The sequence below is a fragment of the Lolium perenne genome, chromosome 4 (genome assembly GCF_019359855.2).
Source record: "Lolium perenne isolate Kyuss_39 chromosome 4, Kyuss_2.0, whole genome shotgun sequence".
NCBI lineage: Eukaryota > Viridiplantae > Streptophyta > Magnoliopsida > Poales > Poaceae > Lolium > Lolium perenne.
This window is the reverse complement of record NC_067247.2, coordinates 405,442,576-405,461,569: the sequence shown is the minus strand read 5'-3', so window position 1 is coordinate 405,461,569 and position 18,994 is coordinate 405,442,576. Positions and strand designations below refer to the sequence as shown.

The window sequence follows — 18,994 nt, the reverse complement described above, 5'->3', positions numbered from 1 at the left end:
AGTATTTCTCAAGCGTGGGGGAGATTGAAGTCACTAATGCTCAAATGTCCCATTCATGAGCTCCCCCGTAATGTTATTGTTAACAATTTTTATGCGAGGCTTTCAGGACAACACAAGGACTATCTGGATGCATGTTCGAAGGGATCCTTCACAAGCAAGGAGGTTGAAGCTAAGTGGGATCTTCTTGATCGGATTGAGGAGAACGCTGAAGGATGGGAGAACAACAAAGGTAAAGAGTCAGGTATAAATTATGATTATGAATGCATTGAAGCTTTTATGGATACTGATAAATTTCGAGATATGAGTGCTACTTATGGTCTTGACTCTCAAGTTGCTGCAAATCTTTATAAAGCCTTTGCTTCTCATTTTGAATTGCCTAAGAAGAATTTTGATAAGTATCATGAACCTTTTAAAGAGGCTTGCATGAAGAATGAAATTGTTGTTAATTATTGCAATAAGCATGCTCAAACTCCTAAGAATGCTATTTACTATAAGCATGTTAATTTTTGTGGAATGCATAGGCCTTGTGGAATTAATCAAGTCAAAGATGAATATTGCATCCATCATATTAATGAAAAAACTAGAAAGTGGCTTAGGGCTCTAGATGATCTTGGTAAAAAAGTTTGTGCCCTCTATCCTTTTATTTGTGAAGTTTGCCATGAAGTGGGTCATTTTAATTTTCAATGCTCCTCCAATGATAATTTGAACCCAATGAGTGCTGCAAATTTGTATTGTGATGATGAAATTACTCCTAATCAGCATGATGAACTTACTTTATTTTTGGGGTGTGAAGAACTGTCGAGAAAAATCTCCTTGTTACATATGAGTGATCTTGATATTGAAGATGTCCTGCATGGGTGTTTTTCTTATTGCATTGATAATATCCATACAAATACTTACATACAAAATATTTTAGAAGATGACACCTTGCCAAAATATGATAGGACCGCTGTGTGTTTTCAACTAATTAATGAAAAGGAGGGATCCTCCCAAGTTTCTTCTATTGTTTCTAAAAGTAAATCAGGTTATGCGGACAAGCCACCCTTCAAGCCTCTTCCTCCTAAAGAAGGGAACGAGGAGAAGGAAGAGAAGAAGAAGAAGAAGAAGAAGAAGAAGGGAACGAAGAAGAAGAAGAAGGAGAATAAAAAGAAAGAGGTAACGGCGTATCCCCGCGTGAATGAGATAACGCTAGATAACCGTAAGTATGTTGCCCCTAATAATTATTGTGATAATGAATCTGAATACGATGATCTTCCTATGCCCTTTACATACATTAGCGATCATGATTTGAATGGGCACATTACTTTTGATATTGCAAATCTCTGGGAAACTAATTCTGAAAATGATGATGATAATAATTGCCATGGTGTCAGTGCTATCCATGCTTCCTCCCATAATGATATAGAAAGCTCTAAGCTGGGGGAAGAGGTGTTTGAAAATCCTTTTGCTACTGATCATTATGTGTTTGATACATATCCTTCTAATAACAATGATGGTATGGACACAGATAAACCGACTGTGAAAGATAACTATTCTATTTCTTATGATGACACTGTGCCTCCGATCTTTGATGATTATTATAAAGAATGCTATGATATAGGTTATAACTATCCTTATGAAACTTGTCATAGTCATGATTGGATTACCAAAAACAATTCTTTTAATATGCAACTTGTTTACCATGTTCAAATTCTTGATAATAATCTTGCTCCAATTACTATTAATGAGAATAACTCTTTTTATGCCAGAATTAATGATACTTCTATGCATATGAACCATGATAAGAATGTTTTAAGTGATGGGTATATTGTGGATTTCATCAATGATGCTACTGAAAGTTATTATGAGAGAGGGAAATATGGTTATACGCATCTTAATAATATTAAGTTTCCCCTCTTTATGTTGAGAATCTTGAAGTTACTCGTGTTTTATCCTCTTATGCTTGTCACTTTGTTCTTCATGAATTAATTTGTGTACAAGATTCCTCTGTATAGGAAGCATGTTAGGCTTAAATGTGTTTTGCATTTGCCTCTTGAAGCTCTCTTTTGCTTCAAATACCATTTCTTGCGAGTGCATCATCAAAACTGCTGAGCCCATCTTAATGGCTATAAAGAAAGAACTTCTTGGGAGATAACCCATGTGTTGTTTTGCTACAGTACTTTGTTTTATATTTGTGTCTTGGAAGTTGTTTACTACTGTAGCAACCTCTCCTTATCTTAGTTTTGTGTTTTGTTGTGCCAAGTAAAGTCTTTGATAGCAAGGTTGATACTAGATTTGGATTACTGCGCAGAAACAGATTTCTTTGCTGTCACGAATCTGGGCAAAATTCTCTGTAGGTAACTCAGAAAATTATGCCAATTTACGTGAGTGATCCTCAGATATGTACGCAACTTTCATTCAATTTGAGCATTTTCATTTGAGCAAGTCTGGTGCCTCAATAAAATTCGTCTTTACAGACTGTTCTGTTTTGACAGATTCTGCCTTTTATTTCGCATTGCCTCTTTTAATATGTGGGATGGATTTCTTTGTTCCATTAACTTCCAGTAGCTTTGGGCAATGTCCAGAAGTGTTAAGAATGATTGTGTCACCTCTGAACATGTGAATTTTTGATTATGCACTAACCCTCTAATGAGTTGTTTTGAGTTTGGTGTGAAGGAAGTTTTCAAGGGTCAAGAGAGGAGGATGATACAATGCGATCAAGAAGAGTGAAAAGCCTAAGCTTGGGGATGCCCCGGTGGTTCACCCCTGCATATTTCAAGAAGACTCAAGCATCTAAGCTTGGGGATGCCCAAGGCATCCCCTTCTTCATCGACAACATTATCAGGTTCCTCTAGTGAAACTATATTTTTATTCGGTCACATCTTATGTACTTTACTTGGAGCGTCTGTATGTTTCTTGCTTTTGTTTTTGTTTGAATAAATACTTGTGTGGGAGAGAGACACGCTCCGCTGGTTCGTATGAACACATGTGTTCTTAGCTTTTAATGTTCATGGCGAAGGTTGAAACTGCTTCGTTAATTGTTATATGGTTGGAAACGGAAAAGGCTACATGTAGTAATTGGTATGATGTCTTGAATAACTTGATACTTGGCAATTGTTGTGCTCTTGTTTAAGCTCTTGCATCATATACTTTGCACCTATTAGTGAAGAAATACATAGAGCTTGTTAAAATTTGGATTGCATGAGTGGTTTCTCTAGAGTCTAGATATTTTCTAGTGAGGTGTTTGAACAACAAGGAAGACGATGTATAGTCTTATAATGCTTGTGATATGTCTTTTATGTAAGTTTTGATGTACTAGTTTATGCTTGTGTTTGCTTCAAACAACCTTGCTAGCCTAAGCCTTGTATCGAGAGGGAATACTTCTCATGCATCAGAAACCCTTGAGCCAACCACTATGCCATTTGTGTCCACCATACCTACCTACTACATGGTATTTCTCCGCCATTCCAAAGTAAATTGCTTGAGTGCTACCTTTAAATTTCTATCCTCTACCTTTGCAATATATAGCTCATGGGACAAATAGCTTAAAAACTATTGTGGTATTAAATATGTACTTATGCACTTTATCTCTTATTAAGTTGCTTGTTGTGTGATAACCATGTTCCTGGGGACACCATCAACTACTCTTTGTTGAATATCATGTGAGTTGCTATGCATGTTCGTCTTGTCTGAAGTAAGGGCGATTTACCACCTTATGGTTAGAGCGTGCATATTGTTAGAGAAGAACATTGGGCCGCTAACTAAAGCCATGATCCATGGTGGAAGTTTCAGTTTTGGACATATATCCTCAATCTCATATGAGAAAATTAATTGTTGCTACATGCTTATGCATAAAAGAGGAGTCCATTATCTGTTGTCTATGTTGTCCCGGTATGGATGTCTAAGTTGAGAATAATCAATAGCGAGAAATCCAATGCGAACTTTCTCCTTAGACCTTTGTACATGCGGCATAGAGGTACCCCTTTGTGACACTTGGTTAAAACATGTGCATTGCGATAATCCCGGTAATCCAAGCTAATTAGGACAAGGTGCGGGCACTATTAGTATACTATGCATGAGGCTTGCAACTTGTAGGATATAATTTACATGATACATATGCTTTATTACTACCGTTGAAAAAATTGTTTCTTGTTTTCAAAATCAAAGCTCTAGCACAAATATAGCAATCAATGCTTCCCTCTGCGAAGGGCCTTTTCTTTTACTTTTATGTTGAGTCAGTTTACCCATTTCTCTCTATCCTAGAAGCAAACACTTGTGTTAACTGTGCATTGATTCTTACATACTTGCTTATTGCACTTGTTATATTGCTTTGCATTGACAACTATCCATAAGATATACATGTTACAAGTTGAAAGCAACCGCTGAAACTTAATCTTCCATTGTGTTGCTTCAATGTCTCTACTGTGAATTTATTGCTTTATGAGTTAACCCTTATGCAAGACTTATTGATGCTTGTCTTGAAAGTACTATTCATGAAAAGTCTTTGCTACATGATTCAATTGTTTACTCATTGCATTTACATTGTTTCGAATCGCTGCATTCATCTCATATGCTTTACAATAGTATGATTAAGATTATGTTGGTAGCATGTCACCTCAGAAATTATCTTTTATCGTTTACCTACTCGAGGACGAGTAGGAACTAAGCTTGGGGATGCTGATACGTCTCCAACGTATCTATAATTTCTGATGTTCCATGCTTGTTTTATGACAATACCGACATGTTTTGTTCACACTTTATGTCATTATTATGCATTTTCCGGAACTAACTTATTGACGAGATGCCAAAGGGCCAGTTGCTATTTTCTGCTGTTTTTGGTTTCAGAAATCCTAGTAAGGAAATATTCTCGGAATCGGACGAAATCAACGCCGAAGATCTTAGAATCCCCGGAAGCATCCAGAACACCCGAGAGTCGCCAGAGGGGGGCCACAGGCCCACCAGACCATAGGCCGGCGCGGCCAAGGGGGTGCCCGCGCCCCCCTATGGTGTCGTCGCCTCGTTGACCCTCCGACTCCGACTCTCCGCCTATATATTCATCCCTGACCTAAAAACATCGACCAGTTCGACGAAAACAGAGAAAACCATCCAGAGCCGCCGCCATCGCGAAAGTCCAATTCGGGGGACAGAACTCTCTGTTCCGGCACCCTGCCGGGATGGGGAATTGCCCCCGGAGCCATCTCCACCGCCGTCTCCACCGCCATCGCTGTCTCCATGATGAGGAGGGAGTAATTCACCCCCGGGGCTGAGGGCTCCCCTGTAGCTATGTGGTTCATCTCTCTCTTTATGTGATCTAGTTGAATATCATCTATGTGCTACTCTAGTGATGTTATTAAAGTAGTCTATTCCTCCTCCATGATGTAATGTTGGCAGTGTGTGCATCATGAAGTACTTGGTCTATGCTATGATTGTGATCTCTTGTAGATTATGAAGTTAACTATTACTATGATGGTATTGATGCGATCTATTCCTCCTTTCATAGTGTGATGGTAGAAGTGTGCATGCTATGTTAGTACTTGGTTTGGTTGTGTTGATCTATCTTGCACTCTAAGGTTATTTAAATATGAACATTGAATATTGTGGAGCTTGTTAACTCCGGCATTGAGGGTTCGTGTAATCCTACACAATGGTGTTCATCATCCAACAAGAGGGTGTAGAGTAGTCCTATTATGTGATCATTGTTGAGAGTGTCCACTAGTGAAAGCAGGATCCCTGGGCCTTGCTTCCAAGCATTGAATCTCCGTTTGTTTACTGTTTTGTTGAATGTTTACTCGCTGCCATATTTTATTCAGATTGCTATTATCACTCATACTCATCCATATTACTTGTATCTTACTATCTCTTCGCCGAACTAGTGCACCTATACATCTGACAAGTGTATTTGGTGTGTTGGGGACACAAGAGACTTCTTGCTTTGTGGTTGCAGGGTTGCTTGAGAGGGATATCTTTGACCTCTTCCTCCCTGAGATCGATAAACCTTGGGTGATCCACTTAAGGGAAACTTGCTGCTGTTCTACAAACCTCTGCTCTTGGAGGCCCAACACTGTCTACAAGAATAGAAGCTCCCGTAGACATCAACCCCCTAGCCTCGCCGCGCCCGTAAGCCCCTCTCGCCGGAGAAGACTGCTGGTAAGATAAGTGCTGACTACCCTGGTCGAGGAACTTGCTGCGGATGATCCGCTATTGTGAAGCCAATGTCTTGCCCTGACCAATAATCGTTGGTGGAGGCATCTTCTCTGCCATGAACACCTGTCGCGAGATTACTTTCTGAGCTCTATTGGACGGCCTACCCTTCTGAATCATCGAGATCGCTTCGTTGGAGTTGGGATTGACGTATGGAGGTGGTTGTGGTGCTGCCGCTATTCTGAGCTGGCGTCGATTTTCGTCCGTAATTGCGGGAGGAGGTGGCAAGTGGATCTCACTCCTGGGCCCTTGAGGGTTTCTATTTGTCGCCTGAGCATTGGCTTGCCCTGCAAACCTTAGCATTGCCTGAAAATTTCGACAGTCCTTCTGCAGGTGTCCTGACTGTCTCTTCCCATTGCTGTTGAGATAGAAGTGCATCTGACATGGCCCATTCATCATATCCTCGGGGGACACGAAAGGTCTCTGAAACCTTGGCCCACTATTTTGTCTATTATTGCGGGAGTTGTCGGGGGGAAGACCCCGGATAGGGCAATGGACGCGGAGCGGCCGGCTGGCCGCTGGCCGGCTCGCGGCAAAGGCCGGCTGAGGAGCAGCCGGCTGGCGCCGTGGCCGGCTGGTCCGGAAGCCGGCTGGCTCTAGGTCCTAGTCGGCCTGGCTACGGCGACCAATGCTGTAGCTGGGCCGGCTTCTACAAGCCATATCCGACTGGGGTTTGTACCTCAGACCGACTCGTGGCTGGCGAGTCTTGCACTGGAAGGAACCGGGTTGGTGATCCGGGTTCCTAAAGTCCACGCTGACTCCATCTTCCGTAAAGCGCGGGGCACTGTGGAGCAATAGTGCCGCGCGATGGACAGGCCGTCAGGGCTTACGACGATCCGTACTGGCTGCAGTGGCTGACGGCGACAGGGACACCTCCTCCATACCGCTGACCGTGGCAGCCGGATGGGACAGGCCACGATGCCTCAACCACTCCTGACGTCACCGCCTCGGGAAGGAGCGGAGGTCGAAGCCGGTCCAGCCGGCCAGTAAACTATAGGGTCTTATATGTAAAGTGCCGGTGCCTATATAAGCCGCACTACCCCCTCTCGTGCAGGGGATCGATCATTTATTGCTTCCACCTACCTACAGAGCTGCCCTGTGAGAGAGACCATCGTCTTCCTTAGCCTCTCAGGGCCAGCCGGACACAGCTCTAGGAGCACCACCGCATCCGTGTGATCATCATATACACTCATAGCAGGAGTAGAGGTTTTACCTCCATCGGAGGGCCTCGAACCTGGGTACGTCGCCGTGTCGCTCGTGCCCATACCCGCTTCCGGATACCGCCGTGAGATCCCTCAGGAACCACTTCGTTTAGCCACCCTATGGCATATGCCGTGACGATACCACGACATTTGGCGCCCACCGTGGGGCCTTCAGCATCCTCGGCCGGTGTCTTCATCCGGACGGGCCTCACCATCACCACCGGCGAGCGAGTCGCTTCAGGCTTGATCTGGAGATTCGGCTCCCTCAACTGCGTCAGCGACAACGCTGGCTGCTTCGCTGACCGGCCCTTCCCAGCCGGCGGCAGCGTCATCTCCTTCGGCGGCTTCGACGTTTACGTCGCCACCGTCGCACCGCCGCGCTACCCGCGGCAGGTGCTGCGCTGCGCTAGCCCTCCTCCGTGAGCCGGCAGCAGCGCTCCCGCCAGCCCCGCCGTCGTGCAAGTCATGATGGCTGGCGAGGAGCTCCCCGAGAAGAACCCGCGCACCCGCGGCCCCGGTTTGGAGCGCAACATCGACCCCCACGCCTCCGGCTCGGGCCCGAAAGCGCCACCACCACCGTCCCGGCTGGATGCAGTCCGGCAAAGCGAGCACCCGCTCACGCCTGGCGGAGATCCCACCGCCGTCGAGGCGGACTTGGAGGCGCACCGCCAGCTCCTCCTCAAGCAAACCGAAGAACTGGCTGCTGCTAAGCGCCAGATGGAGATCACCCAGCGCGAGTACAACCGCGCCACGGCCTCACCTGTGCGGCGACGAGCCAAGCCGAGCTGGCCACATCCGCCGCAGGGGCCGCGACCTTGGCGCTGAGATCGCCCGCGACGGCGCTCCTTCGCCGGCTCCGTCCGCGGAGCTACCCGTCTACAACACCCCCGACAAGAACATGCGCTGCAGAAGCCGCCGCAGAAGAGCTGAACCGCCTTGAAGGCGAAGAGTTACGCCGTCAGACCAGCGGGTGATCGAGCTGCTTAACGCAGCCAACAGTGCAGATCGCCGACCCAGGTATGTCAATGCCCCCGAGCTTCTCACGCTCGTGGAGCTGCAGCAACGACAGGGAAGGCGCCAGGGGACACGGCCGAGTCCGCCTCCCCAGGACCAAGCCGGCGCCATGACTCCCGGGCCACGCACAGCTCGGGCCGGCCAAGCCAGCAGCCGAGCGGCAGCAGCCGTAGCCGGCCCCCTCCAAGCCGGAACCAGGAGCAAGACTCCGAGCCCCGCCGTCATCACCGAGCGGCTCCAGAAGCAAGCGGCGCGCGCCAGCCGGCACACTCCCGGCTGGGCCCGCGCATCGAGCCCGCCGACGCCCGAGATCGCCTCGACCGGCTGGTCGAATCCCGCATTGCGGAAGAAGAAGCTCCAGCCGGCCCAAAGTGCTTCGGGCCCCGCATCGCCAACGAGCCCACACTCGAAGGCTTCACGCTCCCCCGCGACACCCCCAAGTATGACGGCACCGCCAAGCCGGAGGACTGGCTGCAGGACTACTCCACCGCAGTCGGCATCGCCAAAGGCAACAAGCGCTGGGCCGTGCGCTACTCCCCCCTGATGCTGGTCGGCTCCGCCCGCACATGGCTCAACAACCTGCCAGCCGGCAGCATAAACGGCTGGCTCGACTTCGAAGCGGCCTTCATCAGCAACTTCACCGGCACCTATCGCCGGCCGGGTCGCCCCGGCAGCTCGAGATGTGCAAGCAGGGCCCCGACGAGACGGATCGCGCGTACCTGATGCGTTGGTGCGAGATGCGCAACTCCTGCGAGGGCGTGCACGAGATCCAGGCCATCAGCTTCTTCATGGGAGGCTATCGGCCCAACACCATGCTGTGGCACAAGTTGCGCCGCAGTGACCCCAAGTCGATGGCCGCCTTGATGGCCATCGCCGACAAGTACGCGCTGGCAGAAGAAGCCGGCAAGACGCCGGCTGATATTTCACCGGCTCCAGCAAGGCGGGACAACAACAGGCCGGCTGAGCACAAGCCGGCCGAGGGCGGTTCGCATGGCAGCCGGCGGGACAACTACCGCGGCAAGCGTCACAGCGACCAGCCGGACCGCCGGTACGGCTCCGCCCACGTAGCCGCCGTGGCAGACAACGCGGCAGCGGCAGCCGCCGCCGTAAGCAAGACCGGCGGTGGAAGCCGAAGTACACCTTTGAGCAAATGCTCGACTCGCCGTGCAAGTACCACAGCGGCAAGAACCCCTCCAACCACACCACCCGCGACTGCCACTTCATGAAGCGGCTGACAAGCGGTGAACCTCTACCGCCTCCACCCCCGCCTCCACCAGCCGGCGGGCCGGGTGGCCAAGCCGGCGCAGAGAACGCCAACCTCGAGCACCACGAGGCTAACCAAGTGCACCATGCCGGCCGATATTTGGCCGAAGACGCCACCTACATCATCTTCACCTCCGAGCCCGAGGACAGGACGAGCCAAGAGCGCCGTTCCCTTGAGGTCAACGCGGTCATACCGCCGGTCCCCCAGTACCTAAACTGGTCAGAGCAGGCCATCACTTTCGATCGCCGTGACACACCGGCTGTCCTGCCGAAGCCGGGCAGCTACGCCCTGGTCCTCGACCCCCCCCTCGGCACAACCCGGCGCAGCGTGCGTTTTTCGCGCGGCCTCATCGCCGGCGGCACCAGCCCCAACCGCCGCGACCGCGACCCCGCCCGCAAGCTGGGCATCCAGGAGGCCGAGTTGCGCCCACCCCCACCGTCTTCCACGGCATCGTGCCCGGCCATTGCTGCCAGCCGATCGGCCGGATCACGCTGGAGGTGATGTTCGGGCAGCCGGATCACTTCCGCACCGAAAGAATCGAGTTCGAGGTGGTGGACCTCGTGAGTCCCTACCACGCGCTCCTGGGCAGGCCGGCCCTGACCAAGTTCATGGCGGTGCCCCACTATGGGTACCTGAAGATGAAGCTGCCTGGCCCCAAGGGGGTCATCACCGTAGCCGGCGACTATCGCCGCTCCATGGACTGCGCCACGCAGAGCTCCAAGATGGCCCGACGCCTGGTCATCGCCACCGAGAAGCAGCTCATCCACGACGCCGTTGCCCTCGCCAAAGCCGCGCAGACAGACATGCCGGCTGCAGGCAACCCGGCTGGGACGACTCACTTCCAGCCGGCCGACCACACCAAGAAGATCCTCCTGGACCCGGCGCAGCCGGACAAGTTCGTCACCATCGGTGCCGGCTTGAACAAGAAATAGGAAAGCGAGCTCACCAGCTTCCTCCGTGAGAATCGGGACATCTTCGCATGGACTCCAAGAGACATGCCGGGTGTGCCGAGGGAGTTGGCTGAGCACCACCTCCACGTCCGGCCTGAAGCCAAGCCGGTGAAGCAGCCTCTCAGGCGCTTCGCCGAAGAACGAAGGAAGGCCATCGGTGAAGAAATCGCCCGGCTCCTAGCTGCCGGCTTCATCATGGAAGTGCTGCACCCGGACTGGTTGGCGAACCCGGTCCTGGTGTTGAAGAAGAACGGCTCCTGGCGCATGTGTATCGACTACACCAGCCTGAACAAGGCGTGCCCAAAGGATCCCTTTCCCCTGCCGCGCATAGATCAAGTTATAGACTCGACTGCCGGCTGTGAACTGTTGTCTTTCCTAGATGCCTATTCAGGCTACCACCAGATTCCTTTGAATCCGGCTGATCAAATAAAGACCTCGTTCATTACCCCGTACGGGGCTTACTGCTACACGACTATGCCATTCGGCTTGAAAAATGCAGGCGCCACCTACCAAAGATGCATGCAGAAATGCTTGCAGGATCAAATCGGCAGAAACGTTCACGCGTACGTGGATGACGTCGTTGTCAAAACCAAGGAGATGCCTACCCTCCTTGACGACCTGAGAGAAACCTTCACCAATCTGAGAAGATTCCGGATGAAGCTCAACCCGGCCAAGTGCACATTCGGCGTGCCGTCTGGCCAGCTCCTTGGCTACCTCGTCTCGGCCGAGGGATCGAAGCCAACCCGGACAAGATCAGTGCCCTGGAGAAGATGGAACTGCCGCAGTGCCTCAAGGACGTCCAGAAGTTTGCTGGCTGCCTGGCCTCCTTGAGCCGCTTCGTCAGCCGGCTGGGGGAGAAGGCACTGCCCCTGTATCAACTAATGAAGAAGGCGGACAAGTTCGTCTGGTCACCGCAGGCGGATGAAGCCTTCCGTGACTTAAAGCGCGTGCTCTCAACCGCGCCAATCCTTGCAACGCCGGCTTCAATGGAGCCGATGCTGTTGTACATCGCAGCCACCAACCGAGTGGTTAGCGTTGTCCTGGTGGTGGAGCGCAAAGAAGCCGAAAACAGAGAGAAGCTGGTCCAGCGCCCAGTCTATTACCTCAGCGAAGTGCTCTCCCAGTCGAAGCAAAACTACCCCCACTACCAGAAGGTCACCTACGGCGTCTACATGGCGGCCAAGAAGCTCAAGCATTACTTTCAAGAACATCCCATCAGGGTGGTTGCCACAGCGCCTTTGGCGGAAATCATCGGCAGCAAGGATGCCAACGGCCGGGTTGCCAAGTGGGCCCTGGAGCTAGCCGCCCACACTATCCTCTACGAGCCACGCACAGCCATCAAGTCGCAGATCCTCGCGGACTTCTTCGTCGATCGGGCTGAGATGCGCATTTGCCGCCTGTGCCGGATTCCACGCATTGGAAGATGCACTTCGACGGCTTGAAGATGCGCAACGGCTTGGGAGCCGGCATCGTCATCACCTCTCCCAAGGGGGACCGGCTGGACTACGTCCTGCAGATCCACTTCGCCGCATCCAACAATGTGGCGGAATATGAAGCGCTCATTCATGGGCTGAAGCTGGCCAAGGAGATTGGCGTGCGTCGCATACTTTGCTTCGGCGACTCCGACTTGGTCATACAGCAAGCATCTGGCGACTGGGACGCGAAGGACGCCAATATGGCCTCGTACCGCTTCCATGTCCAGCAGCTATCCGGCTTCTTCGACGGCTGCGAATTCCACCACGTGCCACGAGCAAACAACGAGGCGGCTGATGCCTTATCCAAGATTGGCTCAACCCGGCAAGCCATCCCGCCGGGTGTCGCCTTGGCGGTTCTCAAGAAGCCGTCCATCATACCGTCACCGGACTCGGATTCAATATTCGTGCCGGCTGACCCGGGGGCTGCTCAGTCCAACCCGGGGGCTTCATCGCCCAAGTCGGGGGCTAACAAGCCAAACCCGCCGGCTAGCATGCCGAACCCGGGGACTTCTCAGTCCAACCCGGGGGCTTCATCGCCAAACTCGGGGGCTAGCAAGCCGAACCCGCCGGCTAGCAAGCCGGACCCGGCGACCACGCAGTCGAATCCGGAAGCTCCCACGCAGGAGGCCCTGTTGGTCAGCGTATTCGAGATAAGATGCGTACCTTCATGGGCACAAGAATTCCTCTCCTACCTCACCGACGGTGTGCTGCCTGATGATAGAGTCCAGGCCAGGCAGATTGAGAGAAGGGCCAAGGCCTACACCATCATCAACCACCAGCTGTACAAACGCAGCGTAAGTGGGGTGTTCCAGCGGTGCGTCGAGCCGGCTGAAGGGATTGAACTCCTACGGGAAATCCATCAAGGAGAGTGCGGACATCACGCCTCATCCAGAGCCATAGTGGCCAAAGCCTTCCGGCACGGCTTATCGGGCTGATCGCGCTCGTAGACGCAGAAGATTTGGTGAAGAAGTGCAACGGCTGTCAGCGCTTCGCAGCAAAGACACCAGCCGGCTTCCGCCTTGAAAACCATCCCCATCACATGGCCATTTGCCGTATGGGGCTTGGATATGGTGGGCCCATTCAGAACAGCGCGAGGCGGCATGACACATCTCTTGGTGATGATTGATAAATTCACCAAGTGGATCGAAGCCAAGCCAATCAAGAAACTGGACGGCTCCACAGCCGTCACATTCCTCAAGGAAATCATTGTGAGATTCGGCTACCCCCACACCATCATCACCGACAACGGCACCAACTTCTCCCAAGGCATCTTCTCTCGCTATTGCGGGGAAATGGGAATCCGGATGGCCCTATCTTCTGTGGCACACCCAGAGTCCAACGGACAAGTGGAAAAGGCTAACGGCTTAGTCCTAGCCGGCATCCGGCCCCGGCTGGTGGAGCCGCTCGAGCGAACAGCCGGCTGCTGGATTGAAGAACTGCCCAATGTGCTGTGGAGCCTGCGCACAACGACAAATCGCTCGCCGGCTTCACACCATTTTTCCTCGTATACGGGGCCGAAGCCGTCCCCGCCGACTGATATCGAGCACGACGCACCAAGGATCAAGCTCTACACAGAAGCCGAAGCCAAAGAAGCTCGCGAAGATGGAGTCGACCTGGTCGAAGAGGCCCGGCTGCTGGCTGAGTCTAGATCTACCATCTACCAGCAAAGCCTCCGACGCTATCATAGCCGGAGGGTCCAGCCCTTAGCATTCCGAGAAGGAGACCTAGTGCTCCGGCTGATCCAGCGGACAGCCGGACAGCATAAACTGTCATCCCCATGGGAGGGTCCCTTCATCGTGAGCAAGGCAGTAGGCAATGATTCCTACTATCTCATAGATGCCCAAGAGGCTAAGAAAAACAAGCCGGACAAGGCTGACGAGGAGACTAAACGTCCCTGGAATGTCAGGTTACTCCGCCCATTTTACGCATGAGAGCAGGAATGTATGTATCCCTTGTATCCCCTTTGTGAGTTATGAAAAAGCTCGCGCCAAGAGCGCCGTTTCCGACAAGTTTTTCGCATACTTTACCTTGTTTCGCCAATTGGCTTGAACCCTCTCACGCGGTCGGCTCAGTAACGTGATCCGGTTTCCGACAGCCGGCTTCCGACCAGCTACAGACCGCAACCCGGCTGTCCGGCTGGCGGGAGTAAGGCCTAGTGAGCCGGCACGCGAAAAACGACTAAGGGAAAGAGTAAAAGCGAGTTGACTTGCAACTTTTCCCATAAGTGCCGGATTGCCAAATTCAGCTCGTTCGACTGAAATACTATCGGCCTCACCCAGCGGCCCGCTCTTGATCCGGCGACGGACCGCAAGTCGGACGTACGACCGGCAAGGGCACAGCCAAAGAGTGGGGCGGATGGGAAAAAGCAAACGAGTCGAAAGAAAGCAACTCGGCACATAATTGGTTAACAAACACATTAAAGTGTGGCATAATTAAAAGGCGATAATATTGTCTTACATCTGCACCCGGCATCCCGGGGATTTAATAAACTGTCTTGGCAAAAGAACAACTGAAAAGCAGGAAATCTAAGCCGGAGGGGCATCAGCGGAGCCGGCTGCCGGGTCGTCCTCAGGCACGTCTTCCGCCTCCTCATCATCCATGTATTCTTCATCGGATGGAGGAGGGTTCGGGTCCGCGACAAAGAGGGCCTTGTCGACGAAGCCGGCGATGGTGCTGGCTCGAGCAAGGCGGGCGGCCTTGAGCTCAGCCGGGAGCTTGTCCTCCACGCCGGCTCGCCGGAACTCAAGCTGCCCCAGGTCCACCTCGTTGTACCAGGAGAGGACGAAGGACAGCGCCATGTCGGCACCGGCGCGCGTGGCCGACTCCTTCCAGTCGAGGAAGCGGTCCGGCGCCCGCTCCATCGCGGAGATGAGGCCGGAGATATCTTGCGGCGCCGCCTCCCCAGGCCACAGCATGGGCACCAGCTCTTCGGCCGCCTTCCGCAGCTCCCAGCCGAGCTTGGTGACGGGCTCGATGCGGGCAGCCATGGACGCCAGGTGGTCCTCCATGGAGAAGTACTCCGAGCTGCCCTCGCCGGTCTCCCGCCTCCTGGAGTCACGCGCGACGCCAACGGCTGCCAAAGCCGCGTCCTGCGTCTCCGGGAAGGCCGCTGCAAGAAGAAGAAGCAAGTCAGAAACCATCAAAGCCGAAATAAGCTGAAAAATGCAAATTTTCGAAGTCCTAAGCCAAAGGAAAAGCCTGGCGGCAGCCGGCAAGAACCGACTGTCCCCATCAGAAGTTTCTGCTGCCGGCTGCCAACAAAAGCCGGCAGTCGACAGCCGAAAGCCGGCAAAGGGAAGGAACATAGAGATGTACTCACCCGCCAAGCCGCGATCAAGCGCGCTGAAATCGTCGGCCCAACGCTTGGCGGTAGCCGTCAGCTCCGTGGACTTGGCAGTGACCTCCTCCTGCAGCGCAAGCCGCTGCCTCTCCACCTCCGACAGCCGCCGGCTCAGATCATCCACCTTCTCCTTCTCCGCCGTCCTGAGAGAGTTGAGCTCGGTGATGTGGTTCTTCTCCAGCAGGCGCAGCCGTGTCAGCTCCTGCTCAGCCAGCTTGAGCTTGCCTGCGGCAGATCGGCCCGCCTCCTCGCTCTCGGCGCACTGCGCGCGAGCGGCTCGGAGATCCGACTCCAGCTGCGGGACCTTGGCGGCCTCAACTGCGAGGCGGCCGGAAAGAAATGTCAGCCAACCAAGATTAAAAAAGAAACAAGACATCAAGTCGAAAGAAGCATAGAGCTTACCCTTGACAGCCTCCAGCTCGCGAGCCAAGCCGGCTCGCTCGATCTTAGCCTTGTGGTAGCTGGTCACCACCTGGTTGTACAAGAAGGTGCGCCGCTCCTCAACCGTCTGAAAGAATCAGTTGCTTAGACAAGACCTGGACTGGCTTCAGGCAGCCGGCCCACGTCTCGGAGGGCTACCAGGACAAGAAAATTGCAAAAGAAAAGAAAACACACCTTCTCAGCATCCTCCAGCGTCGCCAGCTGGGCAAGGGTCTCGGCGGCCTTGGTCTTGAGGCTGGCCCGATAGCCGGAGAAAAGCATCTTCATGGGCGCCGTGCCAGGCTGCCCCTCCCGGCTGAGTACCTCGCAGAGTTCGCTCGATGCCATGCCCGCGCCCTGGTTCCGGCCGAGCCGAAGCGGGAGTCGGAGGCGGACGGCACAGCCCCCAGCCGGGCACCCTTGGCCACATGAAGGCGCTCAGACGGGCCCGCTGCGCCCTCCGTCCTCACCAGCGCGCGCGAGTCGGCGCCCTCCGTGCGCGCCGGCTCGTCCCTCGCCGGCTCTGCCTGGTCGGCTCGTCCCTCGTCGGCTGCGGCGGCGGCGGCGTCGCTCCGGGCGCAGCGGATGGCCCAGCCGGCCCAGATTGTCTCCGGCGCCCGGGCGCCCTCCGGACTCTCGTCCAACTCCACCATGGTGGGCCTGCTGCCGGCTCCGGCCGCAGGCGGCGCGGCCCTGCCGGCGCCGGTCCTAGGAGCAGCCCCGCCGGCTCCGGCCCCGGCTGAAGGCGGCATGCCCCGCCCGGCCCCAGCGGCTGGGTCCAGAAGAGGTGTCCGGCGCGGGAACATGTCGTCCAGCGTCGGCTGCCGCGTTGGCTCGACCCGCGTGCCGCGATCTGGCGCGGAGGCCAGCGGCACGGCAAAGGAAGAAGCCCCTGTCGCAGGCGGCGGCGGCGTAGGTGCGCGCGAGGAAGGCTGCGGCGTCTGCTCCCTCCTCTGGCGCGGAAGCGGCGACACCACGCGTGGAGCTTGCCGGGAGCCGCCGCCCTGGGCAAACTTGATAGGGGCCCTAGCCGGATAAACAGAAAGATAATAAGCATAAAAGTAAGGAAAGAAAAGGAATCAAACAAGAAAGAGAGAGAGAGCTCACCCGGTGTCGTGGTATCGTCACGGCATATGCCATAGGGTGGCTAAACGAAGTGGTTCCTGAGGGATCTCACGGCGGTATCCGGAAGCGGGTATGGGCACGAGCGACACGGCGACGTACCCAGGTTCGAGGCCCTCCGGTGGAGGTAAAACCTCTACTCCTGCAATGAGTGTATACGATGATCACACAGTACAGTGGTGCTCCTAGAGCTGTGTCCGGCTGGCCCTGAGAGGCTAAGGAAGACGATGGTCTCTCTCACAGGGCAGCTCTGTAGGTAGGTGGAAGCAATAAAATGATCGATCCCCTGCACGAGAGGGGGTAGTGCGGCTTATATAGGCACCGGCACTTTACATATAAGACCCTATAGTTTACTGGCCGGCTGGGCCGGCTTCGGCTTCCGCTCCTTCCCGAGGCGGTGACGTCAGGAGTGGTTGGGGCATCGTGGCCTGTCCCATCCGGCTGCCACGGTCAGCGGTATGGAGGAGGTGTCCCTGTCGCCGTCAGCCGCTGTAGCCTGTACGGATCGTCGTAAGCCCTGACGGCCTGTCCATCGCGCGGCACTATTTCTCCACAGTGCCCCGCGTTTTACGGAAGATGGAGTCAGCGTGGACTTTAGGAACCCGGATCACCAACCCGGTTCCTTCCAGTGCAAGACTCGCCAGCCTCGAGTCGGTCTGAGGTTCAAGCCCCAGTCGGATATGGCTTGTAGAAGCCGGCCCAGCTACAGCATTGGTGGCCGTAGCCAGGCCGACTAGGACCTAGAGCCAGCCGGCTTCCGGACCAGCCGGCCACGGCGCCAGCCGGCTGCACCTCAGCCGGCCTTTGCCGCGAGCCGGCCAGTGGCCAGCCGGCTGCTCCGCGTCCATTGCCCTACCCGGGGTCTTCCCCCCGACATTAGCCCCCGAAGCTGGCAAGGTCCTGCGCCCAGAAGGACCTAGGCAGGTTTTCCTGGCTTCTCGAGTATATTAGACGGCACTTGGAGGGGCCGACTGAGAATTTCCATTCAGCCGGCTGCGCCCTCATCCGGCTCGTTCCTGCCGGCTGCTTCTAGCCGGCCGCTTTTTACACTTGTGCAGTTTTTTGCTTTCTCGCAAGATCTGATGGCGCCTCCGCCTTGCTGATGAATTTTGGCTTGAGTGGAACTTTTGGTCCGGCTCCGGCTTGCGGCGCGCCGGAGTCTCCGCCGCCTCGGGTCCCGCGCCCGACTTGACGGGTCTGACGCCTGGCCCGGTGGTCGGTTCGTCTGGTCACATCAATGTTCCCCCGGATCCGGTGCGGTAGTGGGCGACGTGGTGTGGCCGTTTTCGGTAACCGTCGTGGACGTGGGAGGAGTTACGGCGCAGTTACGGCGCAGTAAATCCGGCGACGTGGGAGGAGTTACGGCCCACGACCGCCACTTGGAGGCCAACCGCCCGCGTCGGGTGGCTATAAATGCCGCGGGGGGGGCGCCCCGAGGCGGCCACTTGCCATTTCTTCTTCCTCGCGCTCTTGCCCCCATCGCTATCCTCTGCGCGCTCGAGCTCGCTGCTGCTCCGGCGAACATCTTCCGCTGGCGAACTCCGGCGGGCGAATCTCCACCGATCCGCCGCCGCCACCCCGCCAATCCGGCGCCACGGGGCCGCGCGTCTCGACGGAGCGTCCTCAGCCGCCGCTGTCGCCGCCGCGGTCGCAAGGTTCTTCCTCGCCGTTCAGCCTCTCCTGGTCATCTTCTTCCTCGACCTCGTCAATGGCGTCCCCCAGTGGATCGTGGAGGGGCTCCTACATGCGGGAGGACGACATCGAGCGCCTGGTACGCCTTCGGCGAGTCCCGCGGTCGGTCATCACGCGGGTGCCCGGCGAGGAGACGGAGCCCGAGCCGAGGAACGGCGAGCGCGTCGTCTTTGGCGCGCACCTCGACCGCGGGCTGGGTCTGCCGGCTTCGCCGTTCTTCCGGCAATTCCTCGACCACTTCGGCCTTCAGCCGCACCACCTGCCGGCCAACGCGTGCGTCCTCCGAGCTGCTTCGTAGCGTTCATGGAGGCTTACGCCGGCTTGTGGCCCGACAT

At 54.6% G+C, this 18,994-nt stretch overlaps 1 protein-coding gene across 1 annotated transcript; it reads right to left on the bottom strand.

The window, feature by feature from the left end:
- Positions 1-8,340: 8,340 nt before the first annotated feature.
- LOC139830429 (uncharacterized) lies at positions 8,341-16,193 on the bottom strand. Its single transcript, XM_071818429.1, has 4 exons — positions 16,041-16,193; positions 15,828-15,933; positions 15,550-15,743; positions 8,341-8,361 (listed from the first exon to the last, which is right to left on the bottom strand). The coding sequence occupies exons 1-4, from the start codon at positions 16,191-16,193 to the stop codon at positions 8,341-8,343; spliced, it is 474 nt and encodes a 157-aa protein (XP_071674530.1).
- Between the last annotated feature and the right edge of the window lie 2,801 nt (positions 16,194-18,994).

What these genes read in the sequence shown, in the direction of transcription:
- LOC139830429 (XM_071818429.1), bottom strand. Translation starts at nt 16,193, where the DNA reads ATGGCATCGAGCGAACTCTGCGAGGTACTCAGCCGGGAGGGGCAGCCT. An exon ending in CGAGCTGGAGGCTGTCAAGG is followed by an intron (nt 15,744 to 15,827) that starts GTAAGCTCTATG and finishes GCCGCCTCGCAG; the next exon opens with TTGAGGCCGCCAAGGTCCCG. An exon ending in GGACGGCGGAGAAGGAGAAG is followed by an intron (nt 8,362 to 15,549) that starts GTGGATGATCTG and finishes TGCGTTAAGCAG; the next exon opens with CTCGATCACCCGCTGGTCTG.